This window comes from Thunnus albacares, chromosome 20 (genome assembly GCF_914725855.1).
Source record: "Thunnus albacares chromosome 20, fThuAlb1.1, whole genome shotgun sequence".
Lineage (NCBI taxonomy): Eukaryota > Metazoa > Chordata > Actinopteri > Scombriformes > Scombridae > Thunnus > Thunnus albacares.
Window position 1 is genome coordinate 26585597 of NC_058125.1, and position 25552 is coordinate 26611148.

The 25552-nt window shown below is 38.2% G+C and overlaps 2 protein-coding genes across 3 annotated transcripts in view; both read left to right on the plus strand.

Annotated features, from left to right (window-relative positions):
• LOC122971137 (microfibril-associated glycoprotein 4-like) overlaps positions 1 to 25552 on the plus strand; it is a 750976-nt gene that overhangs the window by 109413 nt on the left and 616011 nt on the right. The window lies entirely within an intron of this gene.
• a1cf (apobec1 complementation factor) lies at positions 117 to 24613 on the plus strand. 2 transcript variants are annotated; one of them, XM_044337637.1, is made up of 13 exons: positions 117 to 220; positions 7365 to 7515; positions 9828 to 9962; positions 10744 to 10874; positions 11459 to 11697; positions 13282 to 13446; positions 13716 to 13813; positions 15748 to 15885; positions 16981 to 17125; positions 18388 to 18632; positions 20780 to 20916; positions 21241 to 21395; positions 22331 to 24613. In XM_044337637.1, the coding sequence occupies exons 2-13, from the start codon at positions 7414 to 7416 to the stop codon at positions 22483 to 22485; spliced, it is 1845 nt and encodes a 614-aa protein (XP_044193572.1). In that variant the 5' UTR covers positions 117 to 220; positions 7365 to 7413; the 3' UTR covers positions 22486 to 24613. The 2 variants fall into 2 exon arrangements, with proteins under 2 accessions (XP_044193572.1, XP_044193573.1); XM_044337638.1 differs by having other exon boundaries at positions 21241 to 21405; positions 22331 to 22418.

Consider the following 25552-nt stretch of genomic DNA (forward strand, 5'->3'; position numbering starts at 1 on the left):
TAAATATTAACGTCGGCCGGCTCGTAAAGCTAACACCAAGACAGTGAACCTTTGGAGTTTGATATGATGTGATCACACGCACGCACACACACACACACACACACACACACACACACACACACACTGAGCGAGGCCCCCGATGACACGTGAACACACACACACTCACTCCTCAGAATGACACAGCTCTGATCGGAGGGAGGTGATCTCTGAAATTGCTCAGGTGAGTTTTTCTATTTTTCATTAAAAGAAAGTTTTTGAGGTTTGAATTTTATTTTCTTAAAGCCACAAACAGAGAGAGAGAGAGAGAGAGAGCAGAGCATGTAATGTAAGTGTCGTTCTACCACTCTTCTTCTTCTTCTTCGCTGGTATCTGATGAACAGTAGCAACCTGAAAGGCTAAAATGGCTAACTGAGCAAACAGGCTGAGCAGGTTTACTGTGTGTTATAACAGAGAGAGAAGATGATGAGTCGCCTCAAAACAGACAAAAAGACTCATAAAAATGTCTTAAATTTATAAATACTTAAAATATATTAAGAAAAGCGGTACTATAGTAGTGCTACAATATAAAAATACTCATTACAAGTAAAAGTCCTGCAGTCATAATGTTGAAAATCTACTTTATAAAGACACACTTTTGTATTTTAAGGGGTTTTTAAGGGTTAAAATAAAATGACCCAAAATGTTCATTCATTTATGAACTTAAAATTGTTTTTTTTTTTTTTACAGTTTTAAAACCCCTTAATCCACACTGACAACCCTGTAAAATATGATCATCCTTTCATTATTTATTAATTAACCTTAAATTGGAGTTCAAGCTAATGGGCCGCTCCTCAGTTTGTGTCTTAATTGAAAAATATTCAGAGGTTCTTTAATGTAAATTGGTCATTTTAAAGGTTTTTACTGCTTAGAAACCCTGTTAGAAGTTGTACTTAGACCTTTTATTTCAGTATTTATGACCTGCAATTTTCCATTAAGGGGGGTCAGAGATGGCTCCTTAAAAACCTGTTGATCCACTCTGAAACCCAATTAAACCTCCTTATTATACTGGAATCATTTACTTGTTGATTAATTAACCCCAAATAGTGTAAAAAGCCACTGTTGAATTTGCAGCTTAACTGAAACATTAATGTGAAAATTCAGAGGTGCTTTTAATGGTAATTCGTCAGTTTTTACCACTTAAAAACCGTTAAGAGCAATAAATAAAACTCACAGAAATACTTATACTTACTAAAAGTAGAAAAGTATAATCAGCAAAATGTACTTAAAGTATCAAAAATAAACTAATGTATTTTAAGTATATTTATTTTTAAATGGGTTTTCTGCAGGTTTAAGACTTTTTAAGGGTTGAAATATTTTATATTTTAAGGTGGAATCTAATCTTAAGGTGGAAATAATTCAAACTCCGTGTCTGTATGGAGCTGCTTTGTATCATGTTGAAGCAGAAAAGAGACAAAAAAACAAAGATGGAAGAACATTATTGTCTAAACTAAGAGGCCCAAAGCAGGAAAAACAAACTAAGACCAAAATGACACTTCAGTGTGTGGACACGGTGTCCACATAACAGTGAAAAAATAATAATTTAAAACATACTAAACAGGATTTTAGGGCATAAATCAACAGTTACTTTTGGATTTTTGGATCAATTCAGGAAAACTGCAAATGCATAACACGTCAGGTGGATTTTCTCAAGATTGCTCCAAAAATGTTGGACTTTTCCTTTAAATTCTAGTTTTAACGACGCTTCATGTGTAAAAAACAAAACTAAATCCTGAAATTATCTAAATGTGTCGACTGTTGGCTGAAAGCCAGTTGTAATAAATGACCAACTGAACAGCTGAGATTAATGCCATTAACAGTCTGATAGGGCAGATTCGTTGAAAGGCATGCTGGGAATCGTAGGACATTACTGAAACCGACTGCGTGGGGGAGGCGGGGCTAAAGCCTGATTGGATGAAAGGAGAGCACAGAGACGTGATGACATTCAGATACTTGTTATCAGTGTTGAAGTGATCAGTTAAAGATCAATCTACCAATCAGATAAACGATTAATCATTAAAGTCATTTTGCACATTATCTGCTTTGTATGGAAGCTCATTAACGTCAGCAAAAAGAAAAAAAATCATAATAAAAGTGAGGAATGATGAAAATAAACATATTCAAGTTCACATGAAAAGCAACTGTCGGTGTCAGTTATCAGATATTAAAGTTTACAAAATTCAGATTTGAACTGTTTCATAATAAAGAAAGTAGATTATTATCTTTACATACAATCATAACACTGACAAACATTAAATGTTTGAATCAGGAAGTCAGATTTAAATCATTATTTCAACTTTGTCATAAAGTTGACTCAAAACGTCAAAATTCAGGTCAAAATTTAGATTTGTTTACTTTCTAAAATTTGGAATATTTCATAATTCAGACTTAATATCTCACAGTTTAGACTTAATATCTCATAATTATGAATTAAAATCCCACAATGCTGACTTCATATGTAATTTAGACTTATTATCTCATAATTGTGACTGAATATTTCAATCATACCTCAATGTTTTATTGTTCTAATCATAACATTTATACTCAATATTAATATTTCATAATTGTGTCTTAAAGTCACACGTTGTTGACTCAATATGGAATTATTTTTGACTTACTATCTCATAATTCTTAGTAATAAGGTTCAATTTTATGTTAAAAGTCCAAATTTGGACTTATTGATGAGTTTTATGATTCATGACTCATCACATCTCATGTCTGTTTGTTCTTTTCTTGTCGTGGCATCACTGAACCTCCGTAGTTTTCTCCTTTATTTCCTGTTTCATGTTTCATGTCTCTATAAACTAAATCAGTTTGAAAATCTGGGAACTAAAAATGGAGGATTTTTCTGTTTGGTGGGGGGGACGTGTTAACTGTGTGTGTGTGTGTGTGTGTGTGTATATGTGTGTGTGTGTGTGTGTGTGTGTGTGTGTGTGTGTGTGTGTGTGTGTGTGTTAAACGCCCCGCTGTCAGCAGTATTGATTGGTGGATTTCAGCAGCAGGTTTGTTTCCATCTGCCAGTTTTACCAGCAGCAGAATCAGGTCACATGAACCAGTTCACCTTTAAACAGCAGAAACCTTCTGACATTCAGACGGAAACGTTTGATGATTTAAAAAGATTTAAACATGTATGAAATGTTCTCATGTGTGTAAACTGTACTGAGACAATTAACTGTTGTTGTTAGAAAGTGAAAACCTTTCAGAGGATTTGTATTTTTAGGAGGTTTTATAAACTGTTCACATAAAGCCGTCGATAAAGCTTCAAAACTTATCACGATAAAATGTTTGTGTAATTGATCATATTTGATGACCTGTTTTAAAAAAAAAAAGGTGAATTTAACCACTTTATTTATGAAAGCACACAGGTAATAATTTTAATATTAACACAATAATAATGAATTATTCCTCACTGTCTGCAGCACAGCTGTGAAATGATTGGCTGTTTGCTCGCAGCGTGCTCCATAATCAAAGCACGTGATTGGCCGAGGGCTTTGTTCATGCAACCAAACTTTGCGTCATGTGATTTCATGGCGGTTTGCATTTAACGTGATTAAATGAAACTATTGAACATTCTATGAAACAGTTTTCTTATTGCTATGGATGAAGAGTCTGTCCTGAAATGACTTGTTCAGTTATTTCTTTAATTTAATATTTAATTTGATTGAGCTTCATTAGTTCAGATAAATGATTTAAGCAGCAGGAAACAGAAGCATCTCTCATGACCTTTGACCTCTCTCTGTTTTCTTTTGTCTCTCGTCCGCCCCCCTCTCTCTCTCTCCTTCGTTTTCACTGCTCATTGAAATGACAGGAAGTGTGTGTGTGTGTGTGTGTGTGTGTGTGTGTGTGTGTGTGTAATCATGCTAATGGCTGCAGGCTGTTTAGCGTTAAACTGATTACATCAACCTTTCTTTGAGGTTCAAAGGTTTATTGTAAAGTCGCCTCTTAACCGTTTGTTTATGTTTGTTTATGAGTGTTTGTCATGAAGACCGCAGACATAAACAGTCTCGTTCTCTTCTCTGACAGTAGCTGCATTTCTTTTTTTTAACCAACTATTTAAACACAAATCTACAGACGGTTCATGTTGAGTTAATAACAGAATTAACGTGCAGAAATTAAAGGACGTGTCTGCTGTTGTTCTGTGTTTTTGTTATAATCATGTGAAGCCAAACCTACAACATGTCAGTTCATCTCTCAAGACTTTCTGACAAATATATTTCAGTCAGGAGAGACAATAAGGAGGAAAGATCATGTTTATTATAACAGAGATAGAAATGATCGTCATAAAATAGATCCTCCGTGAAGTCCAGACACTGCTGGTGGTGTCTGGTGAAGGGATGAGACTGGGATGAGACTGGGTGGAGACTGGGATGAGACTGGGATGAGACTGGGATGAGACTGGGATGAGACTGGGTGGAGATGTGGAGGTGGAGGGACGCACATAACAGCTGCTGGACTAATACAGAGAGACATATATGTTTACAAACACAGATGATAGGCTGATCAATGAAGGTGTGTCTCTGTGTTATTGGACAGATGTGATCAGATGATGACAGCTGGGAAAAATAAAACCACAGGCCTGAATATACAGAACGAGTGACTGAACTTTCACTGAGCTCCATAGTTTCATCTTCTCTGTCTGAGAAGCTGGCAGCATTCATCAATATATACTGTTTAAATAACTACTGTATATAAAGCTCATGTGAGAGAGGAGTTTAAAGTCTACGTCTGTCTGCTGTTAGTCCGTCTTTTAATATTTCTCTGGTTACTTTTACTTGCTTCCTACTGAAGATGTAAATCTTTAAAAACACCTCACAGATATATCATTTCATTTTTTAAAAAAGGTTCAGTAAGTTCCTAAATGAGCTGCTCACTGTAGGAAATAGTGTATTTGTTGGGGACTATTTTCAGCAGCGGATGAATCCACATTTGATGCTCTTGTGAGTATTTCTAGTGTTTGTGTTGATGGTGATGAAGGAACATGTCGGTGCAGCCGTGTGTCTCATTGATTATCAATAATAATAATAATATATGTTAGTATGATGGTTTGACTGATTTACTGACTATAAGAAAATCATAGAAGCAGAATTATCTGTTAAATACTGAACTTTAAACTCTTTACTGTCACAAAACAGGTTTTCCATCTGCTGGTTTAGAGCTTAAAGCTGCGTCGAAGTCTGGACTGAAACTGAAATCAGCTGTTTGTTCTTTTTTATGCTTTTTATAGAAAAATAAAGAAAATCCCCAGATGGGTGTTTAATTTAAGTAGTCTGGTTACCCAGTAGGGGGTGTGCCCGAATACAGATACATTATTCAGCAAAGCACAAATAGTGGTTTTATACGAATATTTGTTTCATACAAATATTTAAAAAAGTGATTTGTTGGGGGTTTTCCCCAGAGATAAAGCTGAGCTACTGACACAAGCAAAGTGTCAGTAAAGACTCTCCATATTTCCCTACATGTTACACACTGTGCTGTCTCTGTGTTATGGGTGTATAAATAGGTAGAGGTCTGTCTGCAATGAGGTGATGAGTAAAGTTTTAGTTCAGTAGTCAGCTCAGTCGTCTCTGATCTGGGAGACTCCAGTTCAAGACCCGATATGAGGACCAACTTCATAAGGTAGTTTATTCATGAACACTTATTGTAACACTTTAATTTTCCAAAATTAAAAGTGTCATAAAAACAAAAACAGGATTTTTAAGCCTCTTCCCACTTTTATTTGAATACAAATACAAATAATTTTGCTGCCTCAACAAATACAGATACAAATACAGATACTGGGCTCTCTGCACATCCCTAGTACCCAGTTGGAAGAACAACCAAATGACAGATCACTAAACACTGATTAATGCGCATAAATTTGAAATAATTGACTCCAGACGCCGTATAAATCATTTAAACTTAAGCAACAAACTACAAGTGTATTTAGTTTATTGTTAAACTGATCAATTTGAACATAATTATCTAAAACAACATGAATCATTTACTGTCATCTTCTTTTTATGGCCGACACACGTTCATGTAAATAAAACACAAAGACACGTCGACTTTTTATGACTTTATTTCATCTGCTCGTCTAACAGAAGTCTTTTAAGTAACAAGGATGTTTTTAAAAAGATTGGACAATTTTGGAAAATGAGGACATATTTCAAAACCGATGACCTTTTTAAATTAGTTGTGAGTCAATAACTTAACTCAATAAACATAACGATCAATGTCCGACTTTCACCCCTACATTGATTCAATACTCATTTCTTATCATGTGAATGAAGTCATAAACATGTTGCAGTAATCTGCAGGGACTTTCTTCACACCTGGAACTAAACTCAGTTCCTCTGGTTGAAGGTTGTGTCTCATTCGTCTGGTTCTTATTTCTTTAAATGGTTGTTTGAGACTTTTATGGTTTTAGTTTAAAGTCACTGTTACAGGGACGGGGGGATGTTTAATGTGATGAATCCTCACAAATTTCAAAGTACAAAAAGTGAAAATGTGTTTAATAAATTGGTCCCATAAAAGTGAAGTCTTGTTTGTTTCCAGACAGAGCGCAGCCTGTCCAGAGCCTCTGTCAATGATTACTGAACAGACCTTGAACTCGTATCTGTTGTTCTGAGCAGGAAAACAAGCCGCAGAGTTCAGCTCTGTGAGGACACACAGTCACAGTGTGGACGGGAACCGATCCCGACGGCTTCCATCTTTCATTTCACTGACGAGTTTTCACCTCATCAGAGTCTTTTTAGGTCCCGTGATTCCCGTATAAACCCAGAACTCTACTTTTATTTGTTGAGGGAAGAAAACGGAGCCAAACATCCTGCTCGTAGTCTGAACTGTTGCTCGTCTGATCACAAGCTGTCTCTTTATGTCACCGTTAGTCGGGACGTTGTTGGAAAGTGAAGACATATTTAGAAAGTCAGCACATCTTTAAAAACTTATGCACACACATCATCATTTTTATTAAAGTGTGATGCCTTTCAGCCAATCCCGCCTCCAGCTACTACAAATCAACCAAAGTTTGGTGCCCACATAGAGCTTCTTTACATGTGTAAATATATGATAATAATATATGTAAATATAGTCATATATTTACATTAATGGCTGGTGTTTACGTGACGATGTAAAGTCCTGTAAACATCCCCTGAAGGCTGCAGCGCACAAACAATAATAATCAAGAATATGATCATTTCATGACAATCTGCCTGTTTTAAAGAGGTTAAATCTCAGCTTCATGTTGTATCAGACTGTAAAAACTTTGCAGACAACTCGTCTGCATCAGAGACTGCTCGTATCGAGAGCCTCACTAACACTTGTTGTTGTTGTTTTCTGTTGTTTTGCAGTGAGCACCCCTAATTTCCCTGATTTACATATCGCTGTCAATCACACCCAATGGAATCCAATCAGAAAGCAAGCGGGGACGGACTGGCGGGGACGCAGAAGGAGGCGGCGCTCCGGGCGCTCATGCAGCGCACAGGATACCAGCTGAGACAGGTAGGACACTGTTAATATATACTATAAATATATACAGTATGTATAATAAACTTTATTTATATAGAGCTTTTCTTGACAAAGTTACAAAGTGCTGAACAGAAAAGAAGAAAAAATTAAACAGACAGAGATCATAAAACACAAAAAAACACATCCTGTCTCTGGAGGAGACAAAGAACAAGACAGGAAATGTCGGACTGGTCCTTTAGGTTTCTGAGATGAGACCACAGCAGGTTTTTAAAAGCTTTTATGTTTTTCATGAGTTTGTCCTCACGATGAAAAACGACTCAACAGGTCGTAACGTCGCCCAGAAACGAGCTACAGTTAGTTTGAGTGACAGATGACATCAGTAACTGTTCTGCAGATCCGATAATTCGTAATTCATTTGTAATTCAAAAACCAAAAAACGGTAAATCTGTTATTTGTTTCAAAACAAAAAAACAAAAAAACGTTTTTGGTGTCAGAACCAAATAATGAAAAACCAATCAAACTCGGCCCGTTTTAGGGTTTTTGCTGATTTGTTTTATCGTTGTTCCTTTTTGGATTGAATATCGAACAGGTCTGCAGACATTCAGCCAATTTGTTTTTGAGTTTGAAATAAAAAACGGAAGTCACATGGGTTTTTCCTTTTTCATTTTAAACCAAAAACTAAATCACGTGATCGATTCCTTTTTTGTTTCCCGACGAAAATCCAGAAAACCAAATTCAAAAGTGCAATTTCAGTTTAGAAATCAAGTATTTTTGTCAGTTTTGTACGATAGCGGAAGCGGCTACATTAGCCTACCCATGATCCTCAGCGACCGTTGCTATGGTGAAGACACCTGGACCCATTTATATTTATTTATTTAACCCAACAGGAGACGCTGTTCATTTCCTGTTTCCGACCGCAAGTCGGTCCAGTTTTTTTAAAAAAAGCGTAACTACGATCGTCTCCTAACCTTTAACCCCATGGTTATTATTGTAACCATGACGACGAACGTGGCCTATCTTTAAGGAAGTAGTTTTTAATCTCTGCTGTTCCTCAATAAGCATGAAAACACATCGCCAACAAGATACAGTATGTTTGAGAAAATGTTCTCAGCATCCAGAAAATGTACTTTTGTAAACATTTAGTGTTCCAGCTATAAGAAGCATAAAGCACAATATTTACTCAGCATACTTCTTATTCTTCAGGACACATTTTCATTGAACTACCAGTGTTTCACAGTTTAGACGACACAGACTGGTGTGCTATGACTTTTAGTAGTGATCTCACAAACATTTTCACTAAGTGTAAACTAGGAAATCATTAAAAACTTTGAAAAAAAAGATCAAACCAGGGCCGCAGTCAACCAAAGACAATCTTGGTCGACTAAAATCGAACATAATCTTCAACTAATCGATTAGTCGCGGTTATGCTAACCCATTGTTGCTAACTTCGGAGCTAACCTTTACTTTTCCAGCAGTTGGGGAAACAACAGACGTGACTTTTTAGCATTTATTAACTGACACACTGTAGTCTGTGCTGTACATTTACTGCCAGACTGACAACTTACTACTAACCTTTTCCTCTGCTCCGCTCGCATCCACCGTCACTTCTCTGCTCCTCGCTCTTTCCCGCTCGCTACACAAACATACTCCTTAACGGAGCCGCGCTAACAGTGGTTTCCCAGGCAACGACAGAGGTTGACTCACGTACCGGAACAGCGCTGCACAGAGACTCCCAAACACTGTCGATTTCCAAATGAATGGATATTTATTAGAATATCAAATATTAAAATATATTTTTTTGGGCTGGCGGGGGTTCTCGTTGTGTCATTATGGAGAAACACAGATTCAGTAAATGTTCAGTAAACGCTCAGTAAACGTTCAGTGAACGTTGAGTACAGTTAGATCCAGCAGGCTCCATCAGGTTGGGGTTTTGAATACACCCCCGTTGTTTTGACAGGTAATTTGTTAGTCTGTCCCTCCCACTGCAGGAAATAATGGATTAATCCTGGAAAGCTGTTGATGTAGCACTTTTCTCCTTATGAAAATAACACGGAGATTATTCGACCAATGAGAATTTAGTCGGACGAGAGCATATCGACCAACTAATCGACCAGCAGACTGCAGCACCAGATCAAACCCACCTTTCTTTGGAGACTCATCACTTCAGACTTTAACGTCATGAGATTTAACTGGAACTTTATTGATCTAAATCAGTCTTTTCATATCTAGTGTGGTTTAAATGAAACCACAGTTTATGTTTTATAACTTTTTTTTGGCCAGTTTCAGATTTTATAACATTGTTTTCTGTATTTTTATTATAATTTATTTTCTGTGGTGTGTTTCAGGAGAACGGGCAGCGGCGGTACGGCGGCCCTCCACCCGGGTGGGACGGCACGCCACCGGAGAGAGGCAGCGAGATCTTTGTGGGGAAACTACCGAGAGATCTGTTTGAAGACGAGCTGGTGCCGCTGTGTGAGAAGGTGAGCGAGAGAAGAAGAACGTTTGTTCCCAAAACACTGATACTGGACAATTCTGCAAAACCCTCGGATTATGTTCAATGTCAGCGTTTGAGGAAATTATTTAGTTGAACAATATTTGGCAGCTACTGGATGTTAAAGGTCAGATAAAGGTTAAACTATGGTTGATATCTGGTCAGTTAGGCAACTGAAACAACTAGAAACACTAAAAATACTGAACAGACCTTTTTCACTGCAGGTGATTTGAGGTGATGTTGATGTTATGAGTTCCTCTTTTTGACAGATTAATACGTTCTATGAAAAAGTCAGTAAATCTGACTCATGTTGGGACAATAAAAAAATAAAAGACTGATATCGATCTCTAAATCATCGCTATCAAGGTTACTAGTGATTTATTCAGAGAGAAAAATGACGTGTAAAGATTCAACTTGGTTTAGATGAAGGAAAAACTGATGTCCATCATTTAAAAAATATCTCTCCGGCTTTGTATCTTTTGTTTGAAAAATTCTGGCACCTACAAAGTTTAACTTGCAAAAGAAACATGCAGTCCATGTTTTCTGATGATGTTTTTCCTTCAGTATCATTACAGGAAGTTTGGGCGTCATTGTTTTGGACAACGGTTGTTTACAGTTAAAAATAACATTAATCGCAGGTCTGTGATGCGTCTACAGCAGAAAACCAGACATATAAAAATACGTGAAGCCTAAACGCTGGGCTGTCCCACCAGTTAGCACGTTGCTCTCAACACATATAAATAATTTCTCTTCTCTCTTCCTCTCTCCAGTTTGGAAAGATCTACGAGGTGAGGATGATGATGGACTTTAACGGGAACAACAGAGGTTACGCCTTCGTCACCTTCAGCACCAAACAGGAAGCCAAAACAGCCATGAAGCAGCTCAACAACTACGAGATCAGGTCAGAGTTCAGTAACACAAACATGCAAAACACACATCAATAATTCATTTTCATTTTCATTCACACTTCATGCTGACACGTCGGCCATAAACACAGCAGAACATCCAAGCAACCAACTAATAACCACCAAGAACAATCATCATCATAACCACATATCAACACCCTCGCAACAAATCTGAACACCTTACTCACCATTAAGCGGTCACCTAGCAACATGTTACAACAACACAACCACCTAATAACAACCAAGCAACCATCCAACAACCTTGTGACCACAAATTAATGTCTTTGCACCTTCCTGAACACGTTAGCAACATTCAAGCAACCACCTGGTAACATATCAGCAACCATGCAAACGCTATCAAAGCCACGACATATCAAACCTCCCAGACCCACTGACACTATTATGTTATTATTATTATTTTCACATTTCTGGTGCATTTCACTCTTTTCATTGTAAACCATCCTCCTAGAAACGTGTTCTCGACCATCTATCATCTATCACCATCTACCTTAGCAACTAAAGTCTTCATATTTCATTATAAATGACCTTTTTTAAACAGCGATTCTCTTCTGTGCCGCAGGAATGGCCGCCTGCTCGGAGTTTGTGCCAGCGTCGACAACTGCCGTCTGTTTGTCGGCGGGATTCCAAAGACCAAGAAGCGCGAGGAGATCCTGTCTGAGATGAGGAAGGTCACTGACGGGGTCATGGACGTCATCGTGTACCCGAGCGCCGCCGACAAATCCAAGAACCGAGGCTTCGCCTTCGTCGAGTACGAGAGCCACCGAGCAGCCGCCATGGCTCGCCGCAAACTGCTGCCAGGTAGAAAACCAACACTGAATATTCAACTTTATTATTTTTTTTGTCAAAGTTATCATCAGGTAGTAATACTGTTTATTGAAGTGTGTTCAAGCAAGGCCACTTTGTTTTTAGAAAATATTTTATGAAATTGGTCATTTCTTGTGAAAGAGGATTGATGTCTCAGATGTCGGATTGTCCTTGAACGCAGCAGCAGTAAGGTTTATATAAGTCCTGCATCAACAACAACAACAATAACAATAATAGTTTCAAGTCTCTTCATCTCTTAGACTGACTCTGATGTTTCCTGTCGATGCAGCTCTGATGGTTTTTAAAGCAGCCAAAGTGCCAACTAAGTGTCAAACACGTCGTAAAAGTAAACACAACATAATAAAAAAAAGTCAAAGTCTCCTTTTGATTGACGTAACTGTTATCACCAGCCAATCACAGCCAGTGTCACTGGGTCAGTGTCCAATGGAGGAAAAAGCTCTGATGGTTGTGATGATAAGATAAAGTCTATATGACCGATCAGAAGTGAGGATGAAGACATTCAGACCTGTTTGTTTCCTGATGCTCTGAACAGTCAACACACGGTTTTTTACTGTGAATCAGAAAACATTATATGAACAGATGAGCTGTCAGTCTGCTTCTCCCTGAAGCTGCAGCTAAAAGCCTCAGCGATGAGATGCAGATACAGTTTCAGTGTTTTCTGCACTGGAAGATCATTTGCGTAATGTTTGTGCAACAGATTGAACTGTAGATGCTGAGTCACGGTGATTCTGTCGGGTTAAAAATCTGTTTATTCTCCTTTTTTTTAATGTTTTCTCTGATGCACATCGTCTCTCCTGCTCCAGTTTGATTTTTCATTCCTATTTATAAAGTATATTACAAGTATGTCTGTTAAATTTTAGATGTTAACAAATAAAATGAACTATTTCATACAGTATATTATTGCAAAAATAACATCAGCAAGTAAAATGTAAGATTTTCTTTTAGACTTAATGTTTCTCTGTGATGTGTTCAGGATCAGCATCGACTTTGAAACGTTCCCTATAACTTGAGATCTTTGGTTCATCATCTTACAGCCTCATCTATGATCTGTGTCTGAGCAGGAAGTGTTCAATCAGGGTGATCAATGAAAACCAATACATATTTTGACATCACTAAGACAATCTCCTCTAACCATTCAGATATTATTATCTATTATTCAGATATGGAGATTTGTGCTGGACTGAAAACAATTATATTTTTAGTTTTATTCCATAAAAAGTCTTGTAGAGCATATATAATTCTACTCGCGTGCTTAATGATGACATTTCTGAATAGTCTAACTGAATAAAACAATATATTGCATGTCTGGATGACACATATAGTGACTCTGACAAAAGCCTGTAAATTGAAAGGAAAACTCATTAAAAACAAGGAAAAACATCAAAGAGTTTTTTTGCTCACTGTCAATAAATTAGAGGCACTGTTTCAGTGTTTCTAATGTTGTGTGCACAAGTCTCCTATTTCCTATTATTTCCAGTGAAATTTGAAGGCAGCGTATCACCAGTAACGTCATTAAAGACAACGGGAAGACTGAAACCCACTTGTTGTCTCTCTCAGGTCGTATTCAACTGTGGGGTCACGCCATCGCCGTGGACTGGGCGGAGCCTGAGGTGGAGGTGGATGAGGATACCATGGCAACCGTCAAGATACTGTATGTCAGGAACCTGATGCTGCAGACCACAGAGGAGACCATCGAGAAGGAGTTCAACAGCCTCAAACCAGGTAATATAAAACCGCACACACAAAGGTCAGATGTCTGAGTGTCCTTGAATGCAACATTGGGGACGATAAACTTGACAAATACGTTTCATACAAGTTTCAGGTCTCTGCAAGTTGATTTTTTAAAAACTGAATGAATGATTTGGGGTGTTGAGTCAATTAAATTTGTTATTTAACGTGATTATTGATCAAAAACTGAAACTTAGAGTTAAAGCTTGAAGCTCTAGACGACTGAAAAAAGATTTATTTTACAAAAGAGTTTTGTGTTGCAGGTGCAGTGGAGCGAGTGAAGAAGATCAGAGACTACGCCTTTGTCCATTTCACTCAGAGGGAAGACGCCATCAACGCCATGAACACCCTCAACGGAAAGGTCAACAGCTGTGACACCGAAGATCATCACACATTTATTTATTCCTAGTAGTTTTTGCTTTTTATGATCAAATACAAAAAAAACTATTGAAAACATGTCAGTGAGTCACACCGCTGCACTGGGTGACATGTTCCTTCATCATGAAGAGTTTGGTTAGTTTGTTTAGAAACACCTCTGAAGACTAATAACGGCGATCAGGTTTTCAGTCTCCGGAGAGTAGTTCTGTGTACGTCAGCCACCACTGAGCATGTGCAGGAATGCGGTTCTGTTTGCAGCATCACTACAACGTTACTCTGGACCTTGTTCTGAAGTTATCTGAGAAATTTACAGTGCAGTAGAAGGTCAAGATGCTGTGATATCTGACAATCTAATTGCTGTTATTAGGGCACTGAATTTATTAACCTAATTATAGATGTAATAGTAACTCAAAGAAAAAGGACAATTATTATTGGAGGTGACCTGAATCTGAATCTCTAAGTTAGATTCAACAGCAGGACTTAAACGTAAGTGAAATATAAAATATCTTAAGGAGGGCATGTAGAATGGTTCATCCAAGAACAAATGATTATACATATTATTCTGATAGACACTCTACGTATAATAGTTTGGATTACTTATTCTTGTTTATTAAAGATATAACAACCATTAAAAAACACACTATTGGAATAATGACACTATCAGATCACGCCGTGATCGTTCTGACAGCGAAGTTAAACTCAAAGAAAGGGAATTATTTATTAAACTGAACGGTGTTCCTGCACATGTTCAATAACGTCTGCCGTACACAGAACTACTCTCCGGAGACTGAAAATGTGATGCTGTTATTAGTCTTTGAAGCCATTTCTAAACAAACTAACGTGACCAAACTCTTCATGATGAAGGAACATGTCACCCAGTGCAGCGCTGTGGCTCACTGACGTGTTTTTAATAGTTTTTGGACAATAATAGAGGTTTACAGCACAGAAGAATCAGATATATCAGGCTTTGGATACACACACAATACCTTTTAAGTAGGATGGGTTCATTGTTGGTTTGGATCAGAACATGAGATTTGTTGAGAAGATGAAAAATACAGAAAATCACCAGAATGATCTTTTAATGTTTTCGGAAAGAAATGAACCAGCAGAGCAAAGATGTGTTTGTTTCTGCATATCTGCTGAACAATCACATTACGGACTAATGAATCTTTAAGGCATGAATATGATATGTCTTGTGTCAGGTATTGTGTAAGGGTTGCTCCACTTCTGACCTGTTTGTTTTGTTTTTCAAAAGCAAAAGCTGTTGCACGCAAAGGTCGAAAGAGTCTCAGAGCTGCAATTATCAGTCGACTGACAGAAAATTAATCTGCAACTATTGTGATAATCTACTTTAATCATTATTTACACAAAAATGCCAGAACATTTGCTGATTCAGCTTCGCAAATGTGATGATTCAGTGCTTTTCTTTGACAGTAAACTAAATATTTTTGAGTTTTGGACTGTTTAACGGACAAAATGAGACATTTGAGGACGTCACCTTGAACTCTGGGAAATTATAACAGGCAGTTTTTATTTTTTCTGACACTTCATGGACAAAGTGATTAATCAGTCACTGGAGAAAATAGAAAATAATCGTTAATTGCAGCACCGTCCAAGAGCTGATTCCTCATTTCCTCCACCATATATTTTCATTTTTTTGCATCTGGTCCATCATTGATGATATTATTTACCTTTTCATGCTTCTTAACAAAAGTCTTGGGTTAACATAATCTTGGTGAGGCAACAAAGAAAGAAACACAAAGATTTTTCCATCACTTAAACTCTTCTGTGTGTTACTTTCATGACAGTAATTTTAGACTTGGTGTGGAAATATCCTTAATATTGAAGTTTTAAGAAATAAACAGTATTTGGAACGTGGGGACCAGGGAGTATAATCTGTCCTCCTCCTCCCTCCAGGTGGTGGACGGGTCTCCTATCGAGGTGACTCTGGCCAAACCGGTGGACAAAGACAGTTATGTCCGTTACACCAGAGGGACGGGAGGACGAGGAAGCTCTCTGATGCAGCCCGACTACGCTGCCTACACCCTGGGACAGGTATGACCCTGAACACACCACGAGCTCCCACACCGGGGTTCATGTGAGTCATGTCGGAGGCCGCCAGCAGTGTTTGTTAAGGTGGAAATCATCAACGTGGATTTAAAGAAACATTCTTCTAGTCATCTACTAAACAAATACCAAACAAATGTGTGACTGTGCAAGTATATGTATTTATTCCAATCTCCTTTATTTAATGCAAATTAACAAGAGATTGGTGGTTTTTTTAAAGGACGGGGTCACAATTTTTCACAACAGTCAGTCAGGAGCCAAAATGAACATTGAAACCTGTTTTTCTTGCTGTAATCATTCCTCCTGTTCATACTGACCATTAGAAGATCCCTTCATAATGACCTTACAATGGAAGTGATGGGAGACAAAATCCACAGTCCTCCTTCTGTGCAAAAACGTATTTAAAAGTTTATCTGAAGCTAATATGAAGCTTCAGCCGAGCTTCAATCCGAGCTTTTGTTGATGACCCCACTAATGACATTCCCATCAGCCTCAGCTTAGCGAACGTTAGCTTGTTAACAAACTAAAGTAAGATAGTGAACATGGTAAACTTTGTACAAGCTAAACATCGACATGTTAGCATTGTTATTGTGAGCATGTTAGCATGCTAATGTTACCATTTAGCTCAAAGCACTGTTGTGCCTAAATACAGCCTCGCAGATGCATATTTGATTTGTAATTTGATTTTTTTAATTTAGATAGTCATTTTACATATATGTAGTTATTCTGATTTATTTTACTTTATTGCTGGTAGTATATTGAAGGACTGAGTAGTTGTATAACTGACATAAAGGCTTTAATAATCTGATTTATTGGTTTATTTTTCCTTTTTTATCCATTTAACATGTTATGTTTGTTACAAGTTCTATTTTCTCTTTGTTTCTTGAATGCAGCTTTATGATGTCTTTTAAAGCAGCTTCTATTTCTTAGTCTTAAAGATGTTTTTTGATCTAAGAGGCTTCATCAGTTTAACCACATGTAAACAGCTTTAACTAGTGGACGGTTTAAATCATTAAACAGATGCAGAAGCGATGAAAGTAAATAATAAGATGAATAAGTAAACACTCTTCCCTCCTCTTGCAGGTGTACGACCCCTCGACGGCGTATCTCGGTGCACCCGTGTTTTATGCCCCTCAGGCCTACGCTGCCATACCGGGTCAGTTCCGCTTCCCGGCGGCCAAAGCTCACGTTGGAGGTCGAGGTCTGATCAGGACGCCGTCTGTCAGAGGTGAGGACGGGACGGATGCACTTTTCTTACTTCATAATACTTCTTAATATGAATCTTTTCTGGTGACTGATGTTGAAAATGATGCAAGGAGAGCTTGCATTCACACGCAGGAAAAACAAATATGAGTCATGATTCAATTTTAATATTTTTTCAAGGAACTAAACTATAAAGAACCAAAAAAAACAATCAAAGTGAGTCTGAGCTCCCCTTGCAGTTTCAACATTATTGGGTTTAAAATTTTGAAGCAGCTGTCAGTTGAAAACCCAATATTTCCAGTTCAATTCTTCTTTCAAATAAAAAGAAAGGTGGTTTTCACAGGACAGCAGAGACATTTCTACATGATCAAACAGATTTCTGATGGTGAATTGACCCTTCGTTAAGCCTCTGAGTAACAGTGAAATAACACTCTGATTTTACATTTTTACTCATCATACTTATAATACAAGACTAACGAGCTCTACACTGTTATACAGAGCAATCTGTTTCTTCAGTTCAGCTGGAAAGGATGCTAACATCTTACCTGAGACCTGTTAGCTTTAGCCTCACTCTGTTAGCATGATATCATATATGTAGCCATTAAGTTCATATTTAAGACTCTTTTATAGGGTTCTTATATTTAAGTCCATTTGAACATAAAAGGTCCGCTGGAAATAGGAATTTTTAACCAACTCGTAGAGATAACGTTAGTTTAATTAGCTAGCTAGCTGCAATTGTCATTCCAACAAAATCAACAGTCACTGGCTAGAAATGAGAAGCTGCTTTTGTCGACTTCAGTCTGAAATCAAGGACTTGTTGTTTCAAGATTTATTATGAATATTGATGGTAAATGTAAACTGCATTTGTTCTGATTAAAAGATTAAAAGGTGTAGCAACAGCAGTCGGCTTTGCAAACGGTCAATTCACCAGTAGTACAAGTTCAACTGAACTGTACCGAATCAAGATAACCCAAACATAAAGAATGTCGTTTCAAAATTATATTTGTCATCAATCAAATAAGATCCACTGAATCAAAAGTGAAACTTTGTTAATTAAGTATAAAATCCTTTAAGAGATGAATCATTCAGAGAAATAATCCTCGGGGAAATGATGAAGCTGCAGCAGGATACGTGTACCGTTACCATTACCAAGGTGGAGATCTGTTACCATGGCTACCACTGTACCAGTTCACACCTGGCTGAATAATTGTCTTGACTGTTTGATTCTTCTTCCCGGTTGATTTCCGGTGATTTGATTGATTTCACTGCCTTTTCGGTTTTCTGTAGAAATTTACATGACTGTACCTGTAGGGGCTGCGGGGGTGCGGGGGCTGGGTGGGCGTGGCTACCTGGCCTACACTGCTGGGGGTGGAGCCGTGGGCCGAGGCGGCAGCGGCGGCGCCTCCTACGGTCTGAAGGGGGACAAGCAGGCGGAGGAGAAGCTGTATGACCTGCTGCCGGGCATGGAGCTGACCCCAATGAACCCTGCCGCCATGAGCATGAAGGCCGCCGCCATCAAACCTGCAACACAGGTAACAGGACACACGTTTGAAGGATAATTCTGGTTTATTACAACTCAGGTGTTATTTTTGTAGTTTTGTGTATAATTTTTATTAGTAACATCACCAGCTTACTTTGTGAGATCTGGAAACATGGTCCACTGTTCAACGATCAGGACGTAGTCAAGGATACTGGAGTGGTCGTCCAGTCTACATGGGGTTTATGGACTTGTTGAAGATCTATGACCATGTCCCCTGGAGTATCTTCTGGGAAGTACTATGGGAATATTGGGTGCTGTTACTACGAGCCTTTTGCTCCTTGTTCTCAGTGTATGTTGGGCTCCACCAGGGTTTTTCCTTGTATGGTGGCCTCAGGCATGCTCCTGCTGCTTGAGAGTCAGCACCTCTCCAACTCTGAGACCAAGCTACTCTGCCAGAAAATGGTGGACTGCTCCCTTCTGGTTGGGAAGTATTCAGTTCCTAGGGGGACCAGACCAAACCACTTCCTCTAAAGGGTCTTTGTGTGGTTGTTTCGGTCCGGGTAGGGTTGCTGTTTTCAGATCATTCCCCAAATGAATCGTACAGAGCAGGAAAACCAACCATTCAACCAAAATAAACTACTCAGGTGTGAAAACGTCCTTTAAGACAGGACGATGGGCTCAGATATCTAGAAGGAGCTCAGAGTAGGGATGTGCAGAGGGCCCAGTATTTGTATTTGTATCTGTATTTGTTGAGGCAACAAAATTATTTGTATTTGTATTCAAATAAAAGTGAAAATAGGCGTAACAATCCTGTTTTTGTTTTTAATACACTTCTAATTTTAGGATATTAAAGTGTTAAAATAAATGTTCTTTAATAAACAATTTTTGAAAGGAGGGCTCCCTCACTGGCTCTCAAACCCCGGTCTCCCAGACCACGGACGACTGCGCTGACCATTCAGCCAAAGCTCAGCCCTGCCAGACACACAGACCTTATGAAAGAGAATTGAATAGATTATCATTTTATAAATCTTTTATATCTTTTACAGGTTACTGTCTGCCATTCAGTGCCTGCTCTACATACTGTGTCATTGTGGTATACGTGTTTGTGAAGAAATCCTACTCCTAGGCTAGTTGAACTCTTTCTTCAACTTAAGAAAACTGTGTGGATCATGAGGTACCTAGAGGAGCTACATTTGAAGGATGTCCTCATTTGAAGTTATTGACAGACCATTAGGTCCCTCTGAGATCATTCCTATGACTATACCTGTTTGTATGAAGGTGTAACAGTTTGTGGAAGTGTCATTTTAGGGACCTGACTGTTTTTAACCTCGCTTCTGGAGAGATATATAAAGCTGTCGGGTTTGTGTTCACAATCTTTAGAGAAAGGGCCTGTTGAGCAACATTCTCTCTCTCCAAAAATACAAGATAATTGTTTTTTTTTAGTATTTGGCTTCAATGTGTTAATCCCAGAGAAAAGGGGCCACTTGGTCGTGTGCCATGGAGCCACAAAGAGAGTTTCTCTCTGCAAATATACATGACATTTGTATAATTGTTACTGATTGTGTAATGTATTGTACAGTGTCTACAACCGCTTCAACAAACTGTGTTTGACTAACGATACAAAAATTTCCACGACAACCATCCATGACACAGAGACAGACAGAGCAGAGCAGAGGAGAGAGACGGAGACACTAGGAGACAAGTCCTGACCTGTGTGCTGTTATTTTTTTTTCTTCCCGAAAACATTTAATTTTTAAAATATTTGTATGACATAAATATTCCTAAAAACCCACTATTTGTGCTTTTCCGAATCACTGCTTCTTCATGTTGAAAGGAACCAGTTGAGGTGGTTCAGCATTTGATCAGGGCACCTCCCTGTGGAGGTATTCCTGACATCTGGCCTGGGAATGTGTCCGGATCGCCCAGGAAGAGGTGGAAGACCTGGCTGTGGAGAACCCTGACCTGGATCAGCAGCAGAAAATTGATGGATGATTGAAACAACATCTGTTTGTTCGTGTTTCATGACCCATCAGACTTGTTTTTAGTGCAGTCATTACCAAAATAAGACCTATATTGCAATAAACCAGACTTATCCTTTAACGTGTGTCACCATAAAATCCTGAAATGACAGAAAACGGAAGCCAAACTGACAGAAATGATGAACCTGAGAGACTGAATATGAATCTAACTGTCTATCAGGTTCTGGATGAGTTGTGTCAGAAGAATAACTGGGGTCATCCGGTCTATCAGCTCCACTCTGCCATCGGTCCGGACCAGAGACAACTCTTCCTCTACAAGATCACCATACCGGCTCTGGCTACTCAGTACCCCAACGTGTAAGAATACTATTGACACTACTACTAGTACTGCCACTACTGCTATTACTACTACTACTGCTCCCTTTTCTACTCCCCCTCCTGCTACTGCCACTACTCCTCCTACTATAGAATTACTACTACAGCTACTAATGCTTCTAGTATAACTGCTAATGATAAGAAGCCTGTAGTTTGTATGTAATATAATACAGTGGAGATTGAGCAGTTTAATTTATTTTCTGCGTGTTTGCCACTGCTAGCCCTTACTGTGGCCTGTTAGCTCTAATTTAACACAAAACAAAACCAATATAAATTGAACCTATCATCCTCCCTCTGTCTCTGCAGCCATCCCTTCACTCCTGCTAAGCTGTGCGCGGCTGTAGAAGAGGCTAAAGTCCACGCGGCCGAGCATACCCTGCAGACTCTCGGTATGCAGACAGAGGTCCCCGCTGACGCCGGCTGCGCTACTGCTGCCGCTGTGGCTTCAGTAGCCTTCCCAGGTATGTGAAGGTCCGTACCTGAAGTCAACTAACTCTTCACTTCACAAAGCACTAACAGACTCTCACCTGACGCTCACACTGCATGCTGAAAGAAACAAAAAGTTACCTCCACTTATAAAGACACTTTAAAGCACCACACCAGTGGGTTTTTTATGTTTTAACATTTTAGTATTAATTACTATTCCTGCTGATCATTTTCTAAATCATCCATTCATTTTTAGATCGATTTCCTTCCTTCCAGCCAGCCATTGGTTTCAGTTCATTTCTATCAAAATAAACTCGGAGAGAGATAATCCATCACATTCAATGTTTAGTCTTTTATAATGTCAAAGTAACATTATTGTCATTTCATAATAAAGTCATGAGGGATTTTCAAACTAGTTTGTGATGTTTATTGGCGATGCTGACTCTGCAGAAATTCAGACTTCCTGCAGTGTTTTCATAGTAATGAACTGAAATCAATCTATTAAGTTGCTTTACTTTGTTAGTAATGACAAAAAAAAATCATATGAATCATTTTTGTAACATTTCAGCTGTTTTTAAGAAACCCTACAAATCAGCACATAAATTGAAAATATAAAGGACCAAGAATGGATCCCTGAGGAACCCCACAAGTCTTTAGTCCTGGTGGTTCACTAACCAGATTACTGAGTATTCATAATGCTGTACTGTGTCAGTTAGACCTCCATTTAGAGCCTGGATAGGTGTGAAATGTACACATTTTACTTTTTTGTAGTTTAGAAGAAGCTTTAAATCAAACACAGGTGTGGAGGTCAAAAGCAGACTCAGTCATTTTAAAAAGTTTATCATTATTTCTACAAAAACAGAGGCCGAATAGTGTGAATGCTCCTTTATGCCACCGCTCTCCAGCTCCCTGCAGTTTTTTTTACAAGAGGATAAAGACTTTTTAAGTTAAAGTGTTTTGTTTCTCTCAGGTTTCGCTCTGGCGAGCCCGGCGTCGTCAGCGGTCGCCTCCCAGCTGAAGCAGGCCGTATCTCTGGGTCAGGACCTGACCACCTACACCACCTACGAGGGCTACCCTGCGTTTGCCGTGACGACACGCCACAGCGATGGATATGGCGTTTTTTAAGAACAGCGGTTTCCAAAAAGGAAAAAAAAAACACTCGTAGCTAAAGAGCATTCTGACTATCCTGTAAAGTAAAGAGGAAAGTTTTCAATCTGAAGTGGACGCGTTTCCGCTGCAAAACTGGTTCCAATATTCAATTTTAATGATTATTTCTCAAAAAAACAAAACAAAACACAGAAGCAGAATAGTGTGAATGCTCCTTTATGCTGCTGGTCGCATGGTGACTGCTCTCCAACTCACTGCAGTTTTTACAGGAAGTCAAAAAAGTGATAAAACTTTCCACAACACCGGGGTTCATCTAAGTCACAGAAACATTTGTAATAACCGCTGCTGGAAAACGTTTCAGACTCGTCAGTCGCCCTGAAACAAAATCCTCACCTGTCACATCACTCACCTTTTTCTTTTTCTTTAGATGATCTGTTTCTGCTACATATCTGTGATTGTTTTGTGATTGATTAAGTAGCTGGTTTGGTTTGAATCCATTTTTTGATCAGTTAATATGTTTTTTTTAACAGTTTTTAGTTTGTTTGCATGTCTTTAGTATTATGTTTACAATATTCAGAAACTAAATCTAGTTAAATTTAATGATTTTGTTCATAACGCTGCGTTATTATTATCTCTAAGACATCTGGGATTTGTAGTTCTTTTGAAAGTCTGTCAAAGTTGGAGAAGCAGGTTTTCCTGAGCATGAAAAATATGTGTAAATTGTTTATGAGGAATCAATATTTTAACGTCATAAAACATCAGAAAAAGATGATCGGAGAGAATCTGGATTTTTTTAGTTCTACAAACTGTGAATATGAAGTTTTTTAGATCTAGAAAGTGCCCGGTCAGCATTTAGAAAGGTTTTATTTTGACTACCTGTGTGCCAGTTTCCCTTGGTTGATTTTTCTTTTTTGTGTTTCAGTATTTTTTCATGTTCACATCGTGTGTTGTTGGTCCTGCTTCTCTTTTTTCTGTTCACAAAACAAAAGATCCTACAATTAGCCTCGTCTCTGGCGTCTTCAGCTACACTAATGTTCCCTTTAATGCTTAAAGGTTAAAGGTACCCTGTGCAGGTTTTGACCACTAGTATTTAACCAGTTGATCCTCATCTTGTTTGTAAAAGAGAAAAGAGCATTTACGTTCATGCTTCTTAATGTTGGTATGAATAAAATACAGAAATTTAGTTGTGGATTTGACAAAGACAAAAAATCGGAACTTGTTAAAATCGTCCTCTGTTATTTTAACATTTGATATACGAGTGACGTCAAAATGACAACATTGGAAATTTGGGTTGTAGACCATTATTTTCTGTCTTGATTCATATTTTGATTAATTGATTGATTGTTTTGTCTTATTTTGTCCAAACACCAGTCCAAAACACAAAGATATTTAATTTACTACAATGTAAGATGAGGAAAAGAAGCAAATTCTCAAATTTGAGAACCTGAAAGCATCAAATATTCTGCTTTTTTGCTTAAAAAAAAAGGACCTAATGATTAATCGATTATTGCTTATTGTAGTTGCAGATTATTTTCTGTTGATCGACTCACGTGGAAGTCATGATTGACCTTTCGGTGAGATAAACATCTTATTATCTGCACCTGCTGGTGGTGACGATGAGTATGAGTTGTGTCAATGTGACATCGTCTGTTTTTTTTCTGATGATGAGGAGCAACAAACAGCAGCAGCACAGATCAGATCGTTTCAGTCCGACTTGATTCTTATATTTGTTTCTTTAAATGTTTCTGGAGTTTTTATGACTGATGACACACGCCGACACCCGAGCTGTGAACATGCCGAAGCAGAGACAGTATTAAAGTGTGTGAAGCACTTAGAACTTATTTTTATACCAGGAAAAAGAAGAAATATCCAAACACTATTTGTATAGAGTTATTTTGCATTCTTTGGACATAAAAAAAAAGAATCTATTCGCCTCCATAATTGACCTGGAAACAGAAACGTGTGAAACTGAATCAGGGTTTGAAATCAAAACTAATCTGTGATGTGAGAACCAGAGCAGAGAGAATTGTGGGTATTCTGGAGGGTTTTTAGATCACAAGAAGAAACTTGCTTTGATAAATTGTAATGTTTCATGATTGATAATCTTCCCGAAATGAAGAAACTGAAATAAAAATCTGAACAAACACTGGCGCTACGTGTCTGCATTATTTTACAATTAATACATTTTACTTAATTACAGGTTTTTACTTCTGTCGTCTCTCAGTTTTCTAACAGAAAACCTGCTCGGATTAAAGATGGACATCAGAGATAATGATGATGATGTGTTTCATGTCTGTGTGTTCAGATTTATCCTCTCACATTTCTCCTCAGAGCTCCTCCTCTGCTGACATGTCAGTCGTAAAATTAAACCCTCAGTTTATCCAATAAACAGGAAGGACCAGAGACAGGTGCAAATATGATTGAATACATAAAAGCACTTTACTGACTTCTGGCTTCATTTAATCTGGACCTCTGCAGCGATAACAAGATTAAAAAGGCAAGATAGTGGGATTAAAATACATGATGTCCAAATTGACAGTTTGATATATAACAGCTCTGCCATGAATTCTATGTTTATGAAGCTTATACATTTTCAGTTTTTGTTCACATTGTCAGAAAGGTGATAATTCTACTTTATGTTTATTATTGAGGTCGTAGTGGGTGGTGGTGGTGTACTGGAGCACGTTACATTGAATTCCTAATATTGTGCCCATTCATTTAACATACATGAGGGGGGCAAAATATAAGGAACACTTTTCAATGTAATGCACTTCAGATGTACACCACACAATGTACACCACCACACACTACGATCTCAATAATAAACATAAATGTAGAATTTATAGCAGAGCTGTTGTGTTGGATTGTGTTAGATTGTACAGATGTACCGAATGAAGTGGCCGGTAAGTGTATTTAATTTGTTCTGGTCTGAATCAGAGGATGAGTTGGTAAATTTCCTTTCAAGCGAGAACACAGGAAGACGGTTAGCTGCCAGCAACTGTTAATGAAAGATGTTTCATGTATTCATGTTGACAGTAGATTTACTGGTCGAACGTGAAGTGAGCAATCAACCATTTTCTGGCGG

What these genes read in the sequence shown, in the direction of transcription:
- a1cf (XM_044337637.1), top strand. Translation starts at nt 7,414, where the DNA reads ATGGAATCCAATCAGAAAGCAAGCGGGGACGGACTGGCGGGGACGCAG. An exon ending in CAGGATACCAGCTGAGACAG is followed by an intron (nt 7,516 to 9,827) that starts GTAGGACACTGT and finishes GGTGTGTTTCAG; the next exon opens with GAGAACGGGCAGCGGCGGTA. An exon ending in CAGGACGCCGTCTGTCAGAG is followed by an intron (nt 17,126 to 18,387) that starts GTGAGGACGGGA and finishes GGTTTTCTGTAG; the next exon opens with AAATTTACATGACTGTACCT.